The sequence below is a fragment of the Malaclemys terrapin genome, chromosome 3, assembly GCF_027887155.1.
Source record: "Malaclemys terrapin pileata isolate rMalTer1 chromosome 3, rMalTer1.hap1, whole genome shotgun sequence".
Lineage (NCBI taxonomy): Eukaryota > Metazoa > Chordata > Testudines > Emydidae > Malaclemys > Malaclemys terrapin.
The window spans coordinates 102,423,116-102,445,693 of record NC_071507.1 but is presented as its reverse complement, the minus strand read 5'-3'; the positions used below and the strand labels follow the sequence as shown (position 1 = coordinate 102,445,693).

The window sequence follows — 22,578 nt, the reverse complement described above, 5'->3', positions numbered from 1 at the left end:
TGCTCCTTGTTCTGTCATCTGCTACCACTGAGAACAGTCTAGATCCATCCATCTCTTTGGAACCCCCTTTCAGGAGGTTGAAAGCAGCTATCAAATCCCTCCTCATTCTTCTCTTCTGCAGACTGAAATCTGGTATATTCTAATTCTGATAAAAATTATGACCAGACAAATAGGGCCATCAGTGGACTCTCAGCAACTGGTCTGTGGGCTTCAAATTGCCATTCTGATATCCAAGTTCTCGACTGCTAACTCAGCATAGTTCTTTAGGCTTCAGCGGAGTTATGCCAATTTACAGCAGCTGATGATCTGGCCTGGTAGGTCCGGGAGAAAGGTGTACGATGTACAGCACCCAGCTGTTACAAACATGTTGCAGGCACCCACTGGAGAAAAGATGATTGCATGTAAACCACAGAATTATTAATAAAATGTGATGCAAAAGAGGCTGATAAATGAAGCTATAATTTACTTGATAAAAGTTAAGATGTGTTCTCATTTTTGTTGTTTTATAGAAAAATGTACAGCTGAAGAAAACCCTCTGAACTATTTCTGGCCAGATACCAGGCCCACTGTAACCAACTTTACATTGTGCCATGGGAGCTCAGTCCAGATTGCATCAAGAACATGGTAAGTAATCATGGAGACCTGTCAGAAGCCATGAGCTGTCTAATGGCAAAACCAATATTCAGTATTCACATTTTAGTGTGTATGCCATTTAAATTGTGTCCGATTTAGCCCATGAATGGATCAGCGTTATTTTAAAGTGAGGTTACTTTCATATTGTGGCACATGCAGGCCCAAATAGCACAGAGAGGCACATGATGTTGGAGTAGAGATATGTCCTTGATTAGTAATGACCAGGAAAAGATACAAATAGGCATCACTTCTTCAAGGTGTAATGAGACCTGCAAATACTATCTGGTCATAAAATAACTATAATTGTATCTTCTTACCTAACAGATCTGCTCCCTGTTTATCTTCAAATCATTCTTCTTATTTAACTGTCAAAAATAATGTTTTACTACAGCTAGTACTTCAGAACCAATAGTAAACTGGATTCTAAACTGATTTGTCCATCACAAACAGTATTCTCAGCTGAATTCTGGTTGAAGAGGTTTATTTGGTAGGTTCTGAGACCTCTCATCTAGTTAAAGCAAAGTCGGACTCACATTAAATACTTTGAAAAATGCACTAAAATCCATAGATTTAACAGAGATACTGGTTTTATGGCTCGTTACAACAATTCGTAACACACCCCACTGCCTGCTAACCCTCCATTGTCCTACAGTATAGGTATTAATTTCCTGTTTCATTTTAAGTGGACTCCTACAGTGTGTGTGAACCCTTTAGCAATCTGTTCCACCTTGTATTTAATTTGGACATTCTGGTTATCTTTCCCAGGCCTGAGGAAGAACTCCGTGAATCTCGAAAGCTAGTCCCTTCCACCAGCAGAAGTTAGTCCAATAAAAGATATTACCTCACCTACCTTGTCTTTCTCATTTCCTGGGACCAACACAGCTGCAACACCGAAATGGGCAGTTTGGCAGTAGTTAGTAGTAGCAGGGAGTAAAGATGTGGCTAAGGCTTTAGGCTGGAGGTTTTAAGGTTTAGACTGGGGACTCAGGAAACTTAGGTTCAGTATTTGGCCCTGCCATAGACTTGCTGTGTGAGCTTCATCAAGGCACTTAATCTCTCCATGCCTCAATTCCCCACCTGTAAAATGGGGGTAATAATCCTGCCTTTCCTTCCCCGTATTGGTCTGTCTTCTCTATTCAGACTATAAATTCTTCAGAGCACAGACTGTCCTTTCCTGCGTGTTTGTACAGTACCTATCACAATGAGGCTTTGATCTAGGCATGATGGTGATACCAATGATGATAATAACTATAGTTAATATGATAGCCATAAGCAATAATACAGGCTAATGATGAATACTTTTAAAGCTGTAAAAAGACTTACTTGCCTACATTGTATCTGCGACACGGTCTGAGAAGGCTGATCCAGCTCTTTTACTTTCTGGAAACATGGCAACATGAACATCAGCCTCAAGGTTTTGTGCCAGACAGGAAAACAACCAGAGTTTGTGTTTAACTAACTTACTTCCTCAGCCTGTTAATCTTGTACAAATACCATTAGGTTCTGATTGAACAACATTTGTTACAAAGTAGCTAGTGCAGGGGTCAAACTGTTTTGATGTGTGTGCCACTGAGTGACTACACATTGAAGCTCCTGGCCTTTACTGCCCCAGGACTGCTTATCTCTATTGCACATTCATTGGGGCCTACACAATAACTTTGATTGTCAGCATAAAATATTTCTAATCCAAAATTTTTATTCTGCTTTGTAGTAGGCTTTTCTTGCCTAGCAGTCTCCAGTAACTCTTGCCAATATTGGGAACAAAAAGAAGCAGGCAACTACATGCTCAGCTGCTACACTGTAGAAACAAAAAGATACCAAAGATTTGTGTGTGTGTGGTTCACAAAGGATGAAATGCACAGCCGAAATGTGTAACATTCTGCCATCTGGTGTGAAAATGGTGGGCGTGATTAAGTGAAAAATGGCAGTGGAGCAGAAATTCAGTGATGTTTTGATCCCACCCCTCAAAAAAGGCTCAAATAGACAGCCTGTGTAGTTTAACCTGTCCCAGGCATGAAGGAAAATGTTAAATATAGTAATGTCTCTGTGACACTGGGTCCTAAGCAAACCCCACAGCAACAGAAGACTGATGTGGCCTGCAAACATTGTACAGTATGGATCACAGATTTGGCAGTGCTAGATAACCAGGTGCTTGTTAGCACATCAGTGAAACCTACTGCCATGCTCTTGATGATGTATGGAACTCACATACTCAATCACAGAAAAAATGTCAGGTTACAATTTATATTTCCTAAAGCTACATTAAAAGAGCATTAAATATGCTCTGTCAAGCACTCAATAGTTTGGATATGCAGAATTAAGGTTGCCTTAATTTGTCCCACTTGTGTGTATGTGTTATGATACCCTCTTTTATTACAGGGCCATAGAGTGTTTTTTCCATAGTTTGGAAATATAATCCATGGAAATAATCTATTGCTGTGAGGTTTTAATAACAGATTTTTTAAATGATTACTTATCAGTGATACTTTAACGTGAGGATACTTCTCAGATTTGTCACATACCCTTTATCACATCTTAGACAACTGCCTGCCTATCCTTGCACAGGATCAAGGAAGGCAGAATATTTGTGTCCAGCTTTCTTGCAACTGTTCACACTCTTCTTACAGCCACTGCTCTTTTCACATAGGGCTGATTCAAAGCCTAACTAAGTTAAAGTTAAAATATAATGGCAGGATTTGGCACTTTATGTGAAAATTTCAACTACTCTTCAAAACATTTGGTCAGGACATATTAGGAATGCTATAGACCACACAGTTGCTTTGGTCACTCCTGAAATGTAACTCTAGATCCTCAACTAGTGTAAATCCTCACTGCTTCATTGGAGACAATGTAACTATGGCAATTCACACCAATGGAGGATCTGGCCCATGGAGCATACCTTTTTTGCACCATAGTTGATGTCACTGGTTTTATACAACAATCAACCACAAATTCCCAATATCGGTCATATCTTGTTAATTTTCATTGTAGTTTTGTTGCTGCCAGGACTGTAATTTTAATGTAACATGATGCTGTGAAATTTACAAATGAATTTTGAAACATCCAGCTTTATTATGCTACATTATTCTGAATAATATGACACGCTTTGCATAAATGCATATTCTGTCATTTTTTTCCTCCAGTTTTTTAAATCCGCACAACTATACATCCTACTGGGGCCAACCTGATCTTAGAAATTGCACAGGTAAGTGTATTGATATTCATCCTTTATCCAGGAGCAATTTCCCTACATCCCCCCAGAGACAATGTACACCTCCCCCCGAACTCTCCCATCACCCCCAACCAAGATGAAGAACATACCAAGAACTAAAGAATATACAAAAATGTCATCTGAAGGTTCAAGTGGTGTATCTACAACAGTCCGAAACACTGAAAAAATAGTGTCTCCACAACCTAAAGGCAGTTTCCAATATTTCTTAGTCAAACTTTTCCCATTTATTGGTGCACCACTTGCAAAAAAAGATTACAAAGAAGGAAAGCCTCCCACTGCTACAATTAATAAAACTGGAGGAGCTTGGTTTGCCAGACCAATCAGCAAAGCAAATGCTGACAAACTACAAGAAAAGGCTGCAAAACACCAAGCCTCTGGACTGCATCGACATGCAGAAAACCTTATAAGCCAGTCATTGTAAAAGCCAGTTTTAGAAGTATTGAATGAAGCTGTTAAGAATGCTGCAGACACAACACAGTTTATGTGAATAAACACAGCTGTTGGCATCATATTTTCTATTTAAGCAACAGATAACACACACTGCAAACTGGAGGCCAATGTTAAGTGCATTGTCACTTGTTAACCCTGAAATTGGACACTGTTTCTGAACAAGATTGGCAAATGCTCACTATCTTTCTGCAAGAAACTCAACTGACTGATTAGAAGCATGCAATGCAACAGTGAAAGACTCAGCAGTTGAAAAAGTGAAGAACTGTCTCACCACATTCAAAAAATTTGCATACGTGACTGATGAATGCACCAATGCAAATTGGCATCAAACATTTTTAAGTCATTGCATACATTATCTTGATGTCAGTGGTAGGCTCGTAGATACATTTCTAGATGTTCAGGTTATAGGAGATACATCAGCTGCATGGGTACAACCCACATCTTAGAGTTAAATGCTTGTAAATTGAACACTAAGCGGACGGCTGCTTGTGCATTTGATGGAGTTCCAAACTTCTTTGGAAGACATGGTGGAGTACAAGCTTTTCTCAGAGAAAAGTGTAACCATAATCTCTCCTATACACACTGCAGAGGCCATCTTAACTTTAGTATCCAAAAAGATAATGGAACAAATAATTAAGCAATCAATTTGCAAACACCTAAAAGATAATAAGGTGATAAGTAACAGCATGTCATACCAATCTAATAGCTTTCTTTGACAGGGTAACAAGCCTGGTGGATGGGGGAAGTGGTAAATGTGGTATATCTTGCCTTTAGTAAGGCTTTTGATACCGTCTCAAATAACCTTCTCATAAACCAACTAGGGAAATACAACTTGGAGCTACTATAAAGTAAGTGCACAACTGATTGGAAAATGGTCCCTGAGAGTAGTTATCAGAGATTCCCTGTCAAGCTGGAAGGGCATATCGAGTTAGGTCCCATAGGGATTGGTTCTGGGTCTGGTTCTGTTCAATATCTTCACCAATGATTTAGATAATGACATCAAGAGTACACTTATAAAGTTTGTAAATTATTCCAAATTGGGAGGGGTTGCAAGTGCTTTGGAGGATAAGATTAAAATTCAAAATGATCTGGACAAACTGGAGAAATGGTCTGAAGGAAATAGGATGAAATTCAATAAGCAATTAGGCTGTGATGTGATAGAGAATTTGCATACAGAGTGGAATGTCATATGATGAATGAAAGAATATTTCGCTTCAACTTCTTTTTATCATCACTAGTGGGTTAACCTGATCTTTGTTTCCTGGGATGAAAGAAGTAGGAATTAATCTCTTGCTATCCCTAGTCACAACAGCTCCAGTTGAGCATTCTTTTTCATCAATGAATAGAATTTTGTGCTTTGAATGAAGTCTCCTTCTGCCTCATCATGTGAATGAACTAATAAGCATATCAGCTGAAGGACTGGAAGTACCATACACACAAGAAGCCATGAAAGATGAGTGTACTTCATTCAAGAAGTTCATTAACAGAGTTGTGCAAAATTACAAGAAACCAAAAAGAATGTAGATATAGTGCTTCACAGAAGGCCTGAGTAGCCAACTTTAATGTGTGATGATTTTAAAACAGGAGTTAAAGTAATAAAAGGGTTGTGAAACATTTTTCAATTTTTACTATGGTGACATACAGCCCATCTTTGCCCTCACGGTCTCACCCTCCTGTAAATTCTAACACACACTTCTAATTTCAATGCCTGGGGAAAATACCGTGGAGCGTTCTTGTGGTGTTTGGTGGTTGGTTTCCCTACCCTATGCCAGCATGTCTCCCTCACTCATACTAAGTTGTTTCAATATTTAAAAAAAAAATCAAAATAAATATTTAAAATCTATGAGAAAACAACAAATTGAATCCAGCCTATCCATGACAGTCTCTGGATCAAATTCAGTGCCATGAGTTAATTTTTTTATGCCAAGACTGGGGGCAGGTGTTAATTTGCATCAAATTGACAGTCTGTTCCAGTCTGATTTTCCAATGTTTTGTACCTGTGGCCTGATTCAAAGCCACTGAAGTCAATGAAAAGGATTCCAGTGGGCTTTGGATTGGACTCCTGGAGCCTTATTCTCATTTACACAAAGACAGCTTTATATCACACTGGTGTAAAGTGGAAATAAATTACATTTATACCCACTGCCAGAGTAATGTAAAGGGCCTTAGTGTAAATTGGACTCATGTTCTTTGTGTACACCAGTGCAAAGTGGGAACAGTCATTGGAACATAGTGCAGAATTCTTATTTGATAGCATTTTAAACCTAGTTTGAACTTATTTTGCACAGGTATAAGTGACCATACAAGGGATAAGGCAGTGCAGAATCAGGCACTCAGGCGTAAAATGAATGTACTATTAGCCAACAGGGCAACAGTGGTTGTATATCAGGAAAAATAACAAATATGTGAGTGTAGATAAAGTGATTTGTTTATAGTTTTTTCTCCTACATTCATCACTCTACCTCCTTAGCCTGTCAAATAATTTTTTCAGCACACTTACAGAATGCCAATTTTTTTCAGATTACATGGCTTAACCTTTTATACTATTTTTCTGGCCAACTGATGCCTAAAGTCTAATTTATACCACTGTTTGTGTGTGGCCCACATTGCCACCATATTAAACACCCAATCTTGTCTTACCAGAAAAAGCCCTTGTATGAGATTTACTTGTCATGCCATTCATGCATAGGCTCTGGGTGAAATGAACTCAATAGAAAAATTCCAATTTGACTTCAATAGGGTCAGGATTTTACTTTCTGAACCCAAAAAGGAGTTAAATTTCTCCTGGAACTGGGGCATCAGGAGACCCACAGTTTGGTCTCAGGGATGAAGGACAATGTGGTTTTCCCAAAGAGAAAGAGTGTGTAAGATAAGGACAGGAAAGGAGAGAAGGGAAGGAAATATGCTTATCTTCTTTCTTTTTCCCCTCTTTTCTCTTCTTTCATTCATCCATTCTAATCTTTTCCTACTTTAAATGAGGATAAACCGAGATAAAATTAGTAAAAGAAAGAGGAAACAGAGAAGTACATTATATAAGCTCAGCTCGTCCTATGTACTTTATGTTGATTAGTTATTATGTTTGTTCAATTAGCACCGAATACCTTGTAAATCAACAAGCAGGAAGTGCTCTTCACATGTATCCCTTTCTCCTTTTGCTCCCTTTTACCTATGTTCTCACAGAAAATGCAGCTGATATAGCCAATCAACTTCTGAATCTCACTGGTGAAGGGCAGCAGCTGACCTCAGACAAAGTCAATGATGTTGTCCAGAAACTTAAAAAAATTGTGAACGATGAAGAAATTGATGAGTCTTTGGGTTCTACTGTGGTGACAATTTTTTCCAATATTTTAACGAGTTCAGACAGTGTATTGGCAGCATCATCTTCTGAGTAAGTGTTTCTGAATTTGAGGGAGGAGGTTGAGAAAGTGTTTTACTACCTGTTGGGGTATGGGATCATAAAAACTTCAAGCTTCCTAAATAGAGATACACAAGCTACAGCCAACCTACCTTAGACTTTTGATTAAGTCCCTTGAAACACATTTTGCCAAATGAGATGACTTATGAGATATTTTTCCAAGTGACGTATATCGAGTCTCGGAATTAAGGAGCTTGACAAAAAGTTAAGTCCTTTGATATAAGTGAAACTGTAATATGAATGTAAATATTATTGGAACATTGTTCTGTAGCCAGAAAGTCAGACAGACAGATCCTTCCTTAGTGCAAATCAGCATAAATACACTGGTTTTAATACCTATATTGATTTACATCATTTGAGGCTCTGGCCCAGAGAGATCTATCTATCAAATCTCCTGTTGGGTTTACAAAAATTAGTGTCAGGAAATGGACTCAAAGCTCACAAGAGTAATTTTCTTTCCTGATGCTGTATTACTGATTTCATCATAATTTTTCTTTCTTCTCATCTCTTCTGTTTTGTTTATATGTATGTAGATAGATATAGATATAGATATATAAAAACAACATATTTGTTTATAATTTTCTTTGTTTTTAGAGCTTTAAAAACTATTGATACCTTAGCCTTAAAGATTCAGTTCACTGGACCTTCCATGAGCATCTCAACTCGGAACCTGGCACTTGGAGTTTCTTCTATTAATTCAACTTCATTTAGTGGATCCTCCTTCAGTGTTGGTCCCCAGAACAATGCTTCAGATTTTCAGGTACAGAACAGACATTTATACTGGAACTCAAAATGTGTCTGATGTTAAGAATTATTGCTTATTATTTATTAGGTATGATACAGGAGCACTGAACCCAGTTGGGAGTATTGATTACCTTTCAAATAGCTTAATTTAGTACTTCCATGGGTTATAGGAAATCCAGACCAAATTCTGACTGTTACAAATTTAAATGTTTTGCTGACATATTCCAAACTAGCTCCCTTTTTTCATCTACTTGGAAAAACGCGGAGGGAAAATATCCTCTATTAATCTTCTGTACAACCTGTCTCCTGAATTAGACTTTGGCAATCTGTTAGCCAGCACACATTATTTAACAGCCCCATATGATTGTCACCTATAACTACCTTTTACAAATAACTGATGATGTTTCTTTAGTCAAAAAAAACACAATAAAATATTTCTATTATAAACAAATAATCAGACCCAAGGAGCTAATTTCATAATTTAAACATGAAGTTGTGCTAACAGTTAAATGCAAATCATTACAGTATAGTGTAACAGAATAATATTGCTGTACTATACACGAGAAACTAAATTCTCTGTTGGTGTAAACTTGCTATTCCTAATAAAAAACTTGTCATTTCTGTAAGTACCATGCAAATTTATGGCACAATATACATGAATAACAGTATCATAAAATATTATAGTCTTTTTAAATATTGTTCATATTATCTTCTGGACCTAAAATTCAAAGGATCAAATTCTCTGCAGGTATAAGTAGGCCCCGTGACATTTATTTTAATGGAGTTTCACTCATTTTCACTCTCAGAATTTTGCCCATTTTTCTACAGATCAAATTTAGTGGAAATGGATGAGGAAGTTCTGTTATTAATAAAGCTTGATTGCTGAGTGTTATAAAAGAAAAGGAACAGTTATCATTCAGTTTTCACCTTGCATTTATGGAGATGAAAGGAAAAATTCTACATTTAGATCTGGGATGTCCTGCACGTATAATAACAAATACCATCTGTGGCATGAGGACATCCAGGAATATTAGAATTTTCTTGCCCTGGAATAATTTATTACAGGACTGTTTAAATAATGATGAAAACCAGATTGTGCCATAAGAAAAGACAAGTTCATTAATAATGTTCCTATTGGAACACTGAGTTGGTTTTCAGGCTTTTACACTTCCAACAGCTTATTGCGAATTCTTAGCCCCTTCCACATCAAAATTTTCCTCAACATCTGTGGTCAAAGTTTATATTTTCATGCTTATTAGGCAAGAATTTTTCTCTCCTCTCTGGATGGAGCTTCCCTTTCACAAGGTCAAGAACTTCTACCAAATATTGTGATGATCTTTAGGGAATCTTAAAAACCTCAAGCTACATGTTGTTTTATTTAAGATGGATATCAAGCAAATCTATCCACAGCAGCTTGAAGAAATTGTACTTTAGTCAAGTATCTTTACAGTTCTTGCCAAATCTTTGTCTGTTAGCATTTGGGAATTCATTTTGTTAAATTGTTCCTGTAATATAATCCTTATTTTTAGAGAAACCTCTTCCGTTCTCTTCATTGAACCTAATAAGACATCTCTAGTAGATGCAGAGTTTCTACTAGCCTTAGCCAAATTATTCTTTGAGGACAACTTACCAGATGAATTTATCCCTGTGTTCTGTCTGTCTGTCAGGTATTATCCCTAAACAGCTTTGTGATTTTTACAAATGCATGTGTTTTTCACAAATGCTTGATAAACAGTTTGTGAACAGGGCCTGTATGTCTTGTAGTTCTGTAGCCTATGTTTGGTTGCTATTGCTATTTGCACCCTCTGAGTTATCACGTGTCATGTGACTGGTTGACGTAAGCTTATAAACAATGGGAGTCCCCTTTAATGATCCTATATTATCCATGAACTACTGATAATTATTCAAATCAGTTGTGGGAATAATAAGTGCTTTCCAAAATGGCTGCAGAAGCTGTAATAAATTCACACATTTCTTTGCTCTGGTGTTTTTAATGGCCATGAGCATTCTTGTCAATAAATATTCACTCTTTCAAATGTTTACAGCAGCGTTTCCCAAGCTTTTTTGGCCACGGAATACTTTTTAGCCTATTACAGAACACTTATAATATTATTTTGTAGTCGTTTGGTTTTCAAGTAAAAAAATTGCGTTATTTATGCTCAAATATATTTTATTTTATAAAACAAAGCAAAAATACAAATTTAAAATAACTTGAACTAACAATTTCTAACTGGAAAGCGTGTATAAAGTAGTACAAAAATCAAGTGCAAGAGTCTTTCACGGAACACCTATTCAATCATGCGGAACACCAGTGTTCTGCGAAACACAGTGTGGGAAACACTGGTTTACAGTAAGCATATAATAAGGGTTGCAAATATCAGCGTGTCATTCACAAGAGTATTTATGATTACATTACATCTTTTTCTGTTGGCCAGTTCTATTATCCTGTTTAGAGATGGGCTTCTATAGATAATGTTACCAGACACAATGAAGTACTGTGGGTTCCAAAATCCTCTGTGCCAAGACAACTCTTGAAAGAACGTTCCTGAGGAAATAACCAATGACAGTATAATTTCTTTTGTTTACAAAAGTTCTTTCACCAAGGTCAAGTCTTATAGCCGTTGGGCCTTAAATACCAATCACAGTGCTTTTGACCTTTTCAGTCCCTGCTAATGGCTCTGTTGCCCACTAACATGAATTTGTAAACTAGTGTAATGTGTTTATATTCATAGGCACTCCTACAATATTTCAACACTGATGTTCTCATGTCTACTCGTCTGTTAATTTCGGTGTCTTGTTCAGAAAGTTGTAAGTCTCTTGCCTCTTCCACTGTAGTTACAGGAAAAGAGGAGGCTCTCAGAAATATGAAAGTGATGACTGTCAAAATAAGGACCTGATTGCATGGACTGATGGATTGATTGAAAAAGTGGGCTTCTAGCTGTTTGACACATTCCTGTGTAGTCTGTCCTTATTCTGACTCCAGGGAGTTTCTCATTTTTGCCATATTTAGTTGGTGACCCTAAATGTAATAAAAAAAAAATCTTTGTTTTTTTCTTCCCCAGATTGTTTCACACGGAAACTGGACATGCTGATAAGATATTATAGAATTCAAAAGGGGGAGAATTAAATCTTTTCTAAATGACAAACAACGACATTAATCTAGCACTATTGTTACTATGCATTAGTCAGTTTAAACAGAATTCCGGAAGGAAACATGTTGTTAACTCACCAATTTTGAATATGAGTTATGTAGAAGCTGCTAAGTGGAAACATTTGTTGGTCTCATGGGGAAATGACACATTTAAATATGGTCAACTAAAAATCCACCTTCCAGCAATTTACATGTATATCAAAAAGTCACCACGAGACAATCTTAACAAAAAAACTGGGGGGAAAAGTCCATTAACACTGTTTTATTTCAATGTTGTTTATTAACATAAATTGGCTAAAAATTTCTCTTAAGACAAGTTAAATATAGCCAGGGCCCATCTATTCTGTGTTTCAGTAGAGTTTGCCACAGAATCAACCCCTTAATACAGAATTGTGCTCCAGGTCAAAGCTTTCTTTTTATAAAGAAAAATATTTCTAGCCCTTATGGTTGTGAAGAAAATATTCTAAGGCTTTGTTTACACTGGAAATCCTGTGCCCTTTTTCCCAGCAAAGGGGTAGGTGCACTGGTGCTTGTAGCACTGTAAGTGCTAATATGGATAGCAGCCAGCATTAATTTTCATGATTCAATAGTAAAAATGCCTGAGCCTGGCCCGATGTGCTCACATTGCCTCTAGCACCAGCGCAGCCACACTGCTGCTAGAAAGTGGGACATTTTCTAGTGAAGACACACTCAAAACATGAATTAAGTGTAAACTGAAGCAGTGTTGTGTCCCTGAAACAATGGCCCAGCTCTGCAACAACAGCCAAGGAGTACAAAACATTCCTCATAAAGGCGAAGGCAGAGTTGGTCAGTGTGCTCCCTTACTGCTTGGTTGTTCTCCAGGGTATAAGTGAGAGCAGCATGAAGGGTGCTGTAGATTACCCTCACTGCTCTGGGCCCCAAGGGATCAATACAGCATCTGGAGATTAGCTTTGTCTACTTCTTGAAGCTATTTGGGCACAGAAACTGTCTTTTTGTTCTCTTGTTTGTACAGCACCTCACACATCTGAGCCCTGGTCCATGATTGGGCTCCTAGGTGCTACAGTAATACAAATAATAATATGTCTCAAGCCTGGACTCCCACAAGGAAGATGTAAAAACATACCGGAACATTATGTTGGACTGTATCAATCCTCATCTATCTCCATGCCATATTTATGCTAATGGTTATTGTAGTCTTATGTTCAAATCAGATTTGACAATATTGCGGGGAGTGTGCGCAGATTCAGTGGACCTTGGTTGATTTCATTTTTGGTCTGACCTGCTCTTTCCTCTTTTTATAAAACAGTTAGATTTTGACAAGAATCAGGGAAATGCCCTGGCTTCTGTTGTTCTGCCTTCAAGTTTACTGAAGAATTTAAGTCAAGATGAGTTTGAAGCTGTATCTAGGGCTCAGTTTACATTCTTCAACAAAAATGGACTTTTCCAGGCAAGTACAAATATGCTTGAACCAATTTCATCTGGACTGAAGCAAGTGAGCCTGCCAAAGTATAATCACTTTGCAATATCTCATGAGTTATAGAAATGATATGGTAGTAGTAGAGGTAGGCATTGGGAATAAGTATTGCATATTAATAGTGACTAGATTACCACAGTATTTAGGTTATACATTATGTCAGAGATCTTACTACAATTCTAAGGAAAGTTTCCTTCTGTATCACACAAGCTTCTGCTCATAATAGTCTAGAAGGAATTGATATCCAAGTGACCACTTGGATGGATTGGCATAGCTCCACTGTGTTCAGTTGAGGCACGCTGTTTTACACCAGCTTGGAATCGAGCCTAAAATTATTTCTGCTAAAATTATTTCTCTTCCTTTTTTTTTTAAGTGATCACCCAGGGTGAAATTTACCCCTGTGCAGAAGATCAGCACAAGGCCAATGTACCAGTTAAATCCCAATGATACTTTTGTGCTGGTACTTTGCACAAGGGTTAATTCCACCGATACGAGAGCATTTTAATTTTCTGTTGACCATCACAGATACGCCTTCTCAATCCACATACAGTGTGTTTACACTTTATATACAGGTTTTCTGAGAGGAAATGGTTACTCAATAAGATTAGTGATATTGAGATAGCAGAACTGAGGGGATCTAAGTATTTTTTTCTTCATTAAGTCTGATCATGTGATAATCACTTTCCCCGTCTTCATGCACCAACGAGTTAGGAAGATCTTCACAAGTGAAAAAATCACTCTACATTCAAAAGATATTGTATTCATTCAGAAGAAAACACAGTTCTCCTAATGAACAGTGTTTTTGGCTTGAGTTCATTTTCCCATTAGTATTTCAAATGACCTTTGGCTCTTGTGCATCCACAGGACTCTGGTCTTGTGTGTATATTATCATTTTTATTGGCACTGTACTGAGACACTAGAGATAATCTAGGCTAGCAAAATACCCATAGTGACCCAGAGTTGCCTTCTGAAATACACCCTGTGAGTCAAGAAAACAGAAGCACACAACAGTAGGTTTTGTCATAATGACACAAAATCCACATAATGATCAAATATTCTATCTTAATAAATAGCACTAAAGCTTGGTCTTCAGAAGCTCCATCATGATTAGTCATGACTAATCATGGTTTCTTCATATTTTATATTAAGGGGCAAAGTTCAACCATAATGATTGTGACTTACAATTAATGATACGCTCTCAGAAGACAAATGACACTCCTGACGCCAGATTAGCATATAATTGATCTGTCTGACTTCCTCGCGTGTGTTCCTGAGTGGTACTAGAATGCGTTTGGCAGTAAGAAAGATATATTTGATAGGAAGACAATAAAAACTTAGAGCTGCATGAATACTGCAAGCAATTTTTTCAGGAATAGTTTACTTTTTTAAACAATTCATTTAGGCAGCCTAGGTGTGCTGGGTCAGACGTTTGAGAAAGTAAGCATGTGCAAAAAAACATATTTTCCATTTGCACATGTGAGCATTTATGCATTCATCAGACCATGAAACAGAAACAGTAACTGGTGACCAATCACAAGTAGCCAAGGTTTCAATCCTGTAAGGAGCTCTGACCTCTTCACCGATGTGGGAGTCTTTGCAGCACAAACAGTGAATAGTGAATACTCACTGAGAACTCTTGACGAGCCATCCAGAATTTGTTTGTAAATAGTCAAAAACTTATGTTAAATATTTTTGAGCCATAAAAATGTTTGAGGAAATCACGATGTGCTCACACATGTCCTAAACACAAGAGACTAAAGTCCCTAGATAAATCATGTGTGGAGAGTTATTTGCCATTCTGTAAGGAGGAGTACTAGAAGAGGAAGAGGAAGGTCTCTTTCTGTAGGTGGCTAGATGGATGCACAAAGAAGGGAAAATTCTCATTTCAAAATGTCATCCTAATCCAGACTAACATTCCCATCTTTCCTTGGAGTACTAATATTATACTGATAGTATATTAATAATAAGACCACCTCGTTCTTGTATAGTGCTTTTCATCTCTAGATCTCAAAGCACTTTTAAACAAACATCAGTCCTTGTGCTATCAAAAGATAGTCAAATGCCTTTTCATGAAGAGGCTTCCAAAGAGCACTCAATGCTGCTTGATCATTTCAGCTAGTTTATATTGGATTCTGATTATGAAGACAATTAAATAACGATCACTTCCTATTCAAATAAACTACAATATAAAACAATCTGCAGAACATCTCAATCAACAAAAATGTATTGTTTGGTGCATGGAGCTGTTTCTTCTGTTAGTTACATAAAAAATATGTAATAAATGCACAGTTCAAAATTAAAAAAAAATCTCCACTGGTGTCGGCTATGCCATTTCTCTATTTGAGAGAATGTTAATATGTATTTGTTGCTATTACATTACAGTCCACTATAATTATCGTGCTTGTTAAGGTTTATATGAAAACTTGATTTTAAAAGACTCTATTTTGAGCCTATGAAGATAGTATTTTAAAATGGTACAGTCTATATGAATTGCATTGAATATCTATATAAATACTCCACATTGTATTTTATTTTAATTTACAAATGTCTCTTATCCCTGCTTAACGAAGTGTGGATACAAGACATCAAATGGCCTTTTGAAGTCTAGCCTCCAATTTTTTTACTAAGTGGCTGATCCAAAGCCCACTGAAATCAGTGGGAGTCATTCCACAAGCTTCGGCTCAGGTACTAAAAGCTAAGAGGCAGACTTGTCACCTTTTGTTGTGTGAACGTAAATAGATTTGTAAAAATGTGGCTCATCTCTCTATGCCTTTTCAGAGCAGGTTAGGAACAGCACTATGTCAGTAATAAAGTCCATCTCCTATTGAAATTACCACCAAATAGGATTGTGTTGGAAATATTGTCTCTTACTATATTGTGTCACTTAGAACTTTTTTTTCACATCTTATGTCGCTTCGTGGCCACTTGCTGTCAGGTAGTGTATAATTCTGCAGGGAGTGAATAGATCATGTTAATATTATATGTAATGCCAAAAAAAGGATCCACCTCACTCTCCCAGAGGCTGTTTTGTCAATATAATAAAAAAGCTCCAGTTCATTCTTGATTAGGGAAATGATCTAATTATATCACAACTTGTTATCGGTAAGCATTGTTTGAGCTAGAACGGTGGTTGGCATCAAACAAAGTGATTTAAGAGAGAAATTTTTATGGAAATTGCCTTACAATATGCCCTTAATTATGTGCTTGTGTATGTTTATGATAATAACGGAAATAGCAAAGGAAAAGCTGTAATTTGATCTTATAAACAGGATGTTCTTATAATGGGTGGTCTTAAGTATAAAAGTGCTGACAGTTTGTTTATTCTGGCACACTGCAAAAATAAAATCATCTTCTCTGGCTAGTGTATTTAGTGCTCTGATAATATTTATTGCATTTTTTAATCCTTCAAAGGATGCAGAAATGAATGCCAATTTAACCAGTTTTGTAGTGGCATGCAGTATTGGAAATGTGACCATCCGGGACCTTCAAGATGCTGTCAAAATTACAATTAAACATACCCTATTCCAGGTAAGAAAAAACTGGTGTAACCAGAGGTAAAACATTTCAAATTGTGTCTGGCAGTGGTAGAATGAGTGGTAGAAAGATTATCATTGGTTTTGTTGGGTTTGGGGAAAGATTCCAGTAGAGAGGAAAAAATCACAGTTGTTAACAAACACACAAACAATCCAGTGTTTAATAATGATCTAAAATGTAGGTAATTCAACCTGTCCTGCTGCAGTTTCCATGCTGATAAGACTTAATACTTAATCAGATGGACTGATAATTTGTGTCAATATTTATTGTTCAAGGGAACTTCAGGTTGATGTGGATTCTTTGACCAAACATGGAGCATTTTATTAATTGTACCTCAAGGAATTTTGTTATTTCTTCGTTTTGTGCAAAGAAACAAAGAACCATTACAAAGTGACCAATATACATGAAGGGAAAGGAGAGCCCAGAAAAATCAGACTTTTGTCATGTTTTATTGATCAGTTTTTTAAAAAAATCCCCATATGGGTCTCATTCGGCTCTCAGTTATGCTGCTGTAAACCAAGAGAAACTCCACTGGAGGCGATGGAGTTGTAATATAATGACCACACTAGTGTCATACTCTTTAGGTGAGGAGAATTGGGACCATTGACCTCGGGGAAGGGAAAGAGGAAATAATATTTCATATTTCAGCTTAGACTAGCTGCTTGTTATGAAATCCACTCCAGGTCAGACTAGATGGCCTCTAAGTGGATTCGGTAAATTATTTCCTTCGATTTTTACCCATCATTGGATGTCAATTATATGGAGAGTCCCTTGGGAGACCCCAAAGGAAGCAAACAAGCAGAAGAACTTCTACTTAGGCCCTGACCTTGCAGAGACTTCATACATATGCTTGACTTCAATGAGATTACTTACAATGTGTAAAGTTAAGCATGTGTATAAATCTTTATAGGATCAGGGCCGGATTTAGGGCAGGACTGTCTTTTTAATATAGTGGGGCCCTGATTTGTAGACACTACCACAGTCCAAATAACAATAATATTTCTTTTCAGTTTTTGTGTGAAAACCTAAGTAATGGAACTCCTGATATGTTTGTACATTTTAATCAAATTTATATTTTAATAGATAAAAATGTTCATTTGTATATATGTGTTTAGGAGGATCTTAATCCTACCTGCGTCTTCTGGGATATGAACAAAAACAGTAAGTTTAAAAATATTGCCAATTATTTTATGTGAGGAATAAAGATGTCTTGGTTTTTAAATCAATCACACACTTGACACCGGGGTAGACAGTGTTTACGGCACACAGAATCCATTTTAGTTGAATACAAAGATGCAGTTATGTAGGTTTTTTCCCCTTTCTTCTTTATCAGTACAAAATAGTAAATAGAAACTGGTGAAGCTATGGGATGCTATTGCTTTGCTGGCTAACACTTTTTGCTTGTGACAGCCAGTAATGGAAATCCACAAATAGAATTTTGCACCCAATTCGAATAAGCTTTGTGCCTGGACTGTATATCCACGGGCTTCAACATTGGATACCAAAGCTTCCAAAAGTGTCTGTATCTCAAAACAATCAGTTTTTGACTTTTTTTTCCCACTTGTACAAATCAAATAGTAACTAGTCAGGAGCATGGGCAGCCTTTTAATGATCCTTTCTCAAGACTGATCCGGAAAAGATGGGGTATATCTTCATTTTAAAACTATGGGAGCTAGCTAGCTGTGAGCTCGTATCACTAATCATGAGCCACAAGCTCCTCTTGGTTACAAGGCATGAAAGGGAGCAAATTACAATAACAATATGAAAAGAGGCTGAACATCCACTTCCCCAGTGACAATGGCCTGTATGTCAGCAGCTCAGGGCCTCCACAAAACTGGAGTGTGTTCAGAGTTGAGCACAGAGGCCCTTAGAAGACATACTACCTTACTGAAGAGTGAAAAAAATCTGCTAATGCAATGACAAAAAATAATGCTTCCTTTGACTGTTGGGACACTTTAGTAACTTTTGTATCCTGCTGCTGCCTCTTCCTCCAGCTCCTCCTCCTCTAAAGAGCCAGCTTGGATAGGTTCATGGAACAGGAGTCTGTAAGAATACAAGTTTTAGAGTGCTCCAAAACGGCTTGAGCCTGGATATCATTAACTAAGTATTCCATAGACCAGCTTCAGAAATAGAATATGGGTCATTATATTACAAAATTGACCTACCTTATAGGATCTGCTCAGGCTTTTGATATTTGGAAATGTACAGTAAGTAAAATGGTGCTAGAACCATCTCCAGGGAAAATATGTGGAGGACTGAGACCAGATCCTGTGAACGGGTAGCTTCACCACTACAGGAAACCTGCTTTGCCTTTACTATGCTTTTACTCTGACTGCTGGAAGCTCAGCTGATTGCTGCTGGCCAATTAAAATGTGGTATTTAATGCTTTCATGTCCCATCCTCTGGCTTGTTATCCCTTGTAAAAGATAAGCCCTTTACCTGGAAGGTCCTCCTGCTGCAGCCAGCTTCTTATATCTGTTTTCACCTCTCCACTACTGAGCACAGCTCTCCCTACCTTGAGACAGAAATAGAATGATAGGAAACCAGGAGTGGGAAACAGGTAAAAAGGTGTGTTTGAGAAAGGTCTTACAAGGGGAAGGTTTCCTGTTTGACATGGGGGTTGGGGGATGAAGAGTGAGATGCAGACAGAAGAGCTCAGGAGAATGGAGAAAGTTACAAATAGAGGCGAGAGAAACTGGACAAGGACCTAAGCTGGATATGGAATATGAAGGAACCAGAGGGGGGGGGGGGGGGGGGAGAAGGAGGAGTCTATGCCAGGTGATTGCTTAGATTCTCTTCTATCCACTGCAAACTATCTGCTTAATCTACCCCTGTGTAAAAGTATTTCATTGGCAAAAACTCTAGGAAATCAGATACTTCATTCTGCATTGATAAATATCATATTACTGGATTTGATGTATTCAGTGGAGTTTTTCTACTTGACAGTATACTGGATTTCATGTAGGGATTCTAGAAGGCTGCCAAAGAAATTGTGCAGAGGTTTCGTTTGCAGTTGTAAGTGTCTGTATTTCTTGATTTCTGTAGATGGTAATGGTGGCTGGAACACCACAGGCTGCATTGCACAAGCAGAATCAAACGAGAATGAGACAGTTTGCTTATGCAATCACCTCACACACTTTGGGGTGCTCATGGTAAGTGAACCTTCATTGTTTGCTGATTATGTGAAACTACAATGTAATGATTTTGTTGGGGGGCAGGAGAGCTGCAGAGGCATGGATGCAGAGCTGCAGTGTTACACAGGAACCTTCCCTAAAATAAAAATTCCCCCACAGCTAATCCTGAAAAGAACGTAGCACAAGGAGTCTTGTTCCTGGCTGAGTCCCAGGGGTGCTATCACAACACAAATAATGGGTAATAATATACTGTGGGCTGCAATATAACTCTGAGCTAGAGTGGTAGTGGTCAGACGTGGGTCCAAAAGAAGGCCATTATCCAGTGGAAGTAAACCAGATTCCAAACAGAGACCCTGCCAATGCTGAAGCAGGAAAAAAATGATATTTGAAGCAAATATGTTATTGATAAGATCCTGAAGACACTAGAGTCCCCAGAGCCATAATGCATTAAACACTAGGCAAAGGGAAGCCTTGTGGTCATTGCCACCCAACTGCCATCTCATTGCTGCTGAACCTCTGACATCAGCAGAGAGGCACTCCAAGAAATACTTAAAATGACAACCATCATTTGACTTTATGTATAAATTTATTCATCTCCAGTAAAAGGTGATCTGAGGGTCGAGTTAGTCAGCTGACGTCCTACGTAACCGTCACTGCTGTAATTCTTCTTAAGGGCTCAAGCCAACAAAAATTATTTGTGGTGTTTAGGGTCATGCGAGACCAGAATGCCTTTGATGAGACTCCAGAAGACAGATTTATACAAAGGAAATTGGGTGGGGGAGAAAAGCAATGTGCAACACCCAGCCAGAAAATAGTCCCTACCTCCTTGGCAGGGGGTTTCCGGGATGGCTCAAGGGAAGGAGAACCTGACGCTGAGAATTAATGGCTCTGTCTGCAGAGAGGCTGAGAAGATTGCAGAAGAGAGGGGAATTTACAGACTGTGATGGAAGCCAGTGTTATATAGAGACAGAGAGGGTTAGGGTGGAGAGCTGGAAACTGAAAAAGAGAAAGATGTAGGGTTGTGAGGGCAGATAAAGTAAGAGAAAATACTCTAGGATTAGAGAGAGGGTGAGAGAGAGAAATAAAACTCTGATGTAGAACAATAGATACAAAGAGAGAGAAAAGAGAGCGGATCCTAGTATTAGGAAGAGAGAAAGAAAGGGGAAAATATATGTCCTGCATTCAGGTAGAAATGCCACTGAAGAGGAAAAGTCAAGGCCAAAGAGCACAACAACAAAATCCCATCCTGCAACTCAACAGGTTGCAGATTTGAAGAGATTTATATTTATATTTTTAATGTCAAAAGATATAAATTAATCGATGTAGTTAGGAAAAAAATCTTTACTTGCTGTGTTCGGTAAATGGGCTTGATTCAGCCTTGTGCTGTACTAATCTCAAATCGGTATATTCCAGGATGCAACGCCTCTACTGGAAAAAAATCCATTCTTAGGGAACTTGTGGTGATGCAAAGCAATTGCCAATTCTGCTCTTCCAGGGGCCTGCAGCACAGCCTCCCAATTGGATGGCACTGGTGAGAAGAAGATATAGCCAGGATAACTGGAGGATGCACTGTTTCAGCACTCATTTCTCCCTGGCACCTTGAACAATACCCTCCATTACAGTCTCTTTTGCAGAATCCTCAAGGAAGGGCTTCATAGCAAACACGGTTTACCTTCCTGTGAGAGTGGTGTTGCCCCCAGAACTGTATATAGCCTTGCACCAGTGGGGTGAATCTAAATGTTTCTAAAAGAAAAAATACAAAAAGGGGGGAAGCTATGAAATGTATGCAGTCTTTTCGGAAAGTCTGATGGTTTTTCAAAATCCCCCATCTTCTCTGGGTTCCCACATCCTTAGCAACCTTACTCAATATTGCACTGTACTGCGGCTTTCTCTCTAACATTAACATTCCTTGGCTCCAGAAATATTCTTCCAGGGACGATGTTTGCTACTCGTGCAGGTACATGTGTTTTGATTTAACCAGTTTAACTAGGATATTTTAAAAAGAAAAATTATAAATATTTGAAATACCAAGAGATAAAATGAGGGGAAACAGGAAAATCTTTTCCTTGCAGATGATTTAAAGCACCAGGGAGCCATATATTTTAAAATTTGGCTTCGCTTAGCCTCATAATATAGTTGCTTTGTTCACATCTTGCTTGAATTTAAATAGGAAAAATGTCATAAGGCTTTTTGTCCTTTTGCAGACTAATTATATTCTAGCTTCTCATGCTTATAGGGAAAAATGAGCATTATTTTGGATATGTTCAATGAGTCCCTTCTCCTAGTCTGAATGTTTTTGTTGCATTAAGAAGTGAGAAGGAAGTCTTCTGAATTTTGGCTGTGTTCCAATGGAAGATTTTTACATACTTTTTACATGCTTTTTCTGTTTTAATAATCCTGCTTGAATTTCCACACAGATATTTAGTTACTTTCACAGGATGTCCTCTGAATTTAAATAAACAGTCTTACAAGTGTCTGACACAGACACACAGGAATTGACAACTGCATGCAAGTCTTGTATTTCCCTTGTGAAGAATGGCGTATTTTTAGAGTTTAAAACCCATTTGCTAGCTATTTTTGTAAAGGGCCTATCAAAGAATAGTCTCCATTAAATGTGAGCATTTGCTAACAGTTGCATCACAGAGATGCAGTAGTGTTTCTTATACTCAGGCCTGGTCTACACTTGAAAATTAAGTCAGTTTAACTACTTCCGTCAGCGGTTTGAAAAATTCAGACCCCTGAGCAATGCAGTTATGCTAACCTAAGCCCCTGTGGAGACAGCTCTAGGCCAATGGAGGAATTTTTCTGTCAACCCAGAAAAGAAGGGTT

General features: G+C 37.9%; 1 protein-coding gene across 8 annotated transcripts in view; it reads left to right on the top strand.

The window, feature by feature from the left end:
• The window catches only part of ADGRG6 (adhesion G protein-coupled receptor G6), a 194,464-nt gene that overhangs the window by 146,636 nt on the left and 25,250 nt on the right, over positions 1-22,578 (top strand). For all 8 annotated transcript variants that reach the window (XM_054022316.1, XM_054022315.1, XM_054022312.1 and 5 more), the window contains 8 exons: positions 510-624; positions 3,777-3,838; positions 7,496-7,703; positions 8,325-8,490; positions 12,914-13,054; positions 16,493-16,609; positions 17,731-17,776; positions 19,661-19,767. In XM_054022316.1, coding sequence (XP_053878291.1) covers positions 510-624; positions 3,777-3,838; positions 7,496-7,703; positions 8,325-8,490; positions 12,914-13,054; positions 16,493-16,609; positions 17,731-17,776; positions 19,661-19,767 — 962 coding nt within the window. The remainder of the gene's footprint in view (positions 1-509; positions 625-3,776; positions 3,839-7,495; positions 7,704-8,324; positions 8,491-12,913; positions 13,055-16,492; positions 16,610-17,730; positions 17,777-19,660; positions 19,768-22,578) is intronic.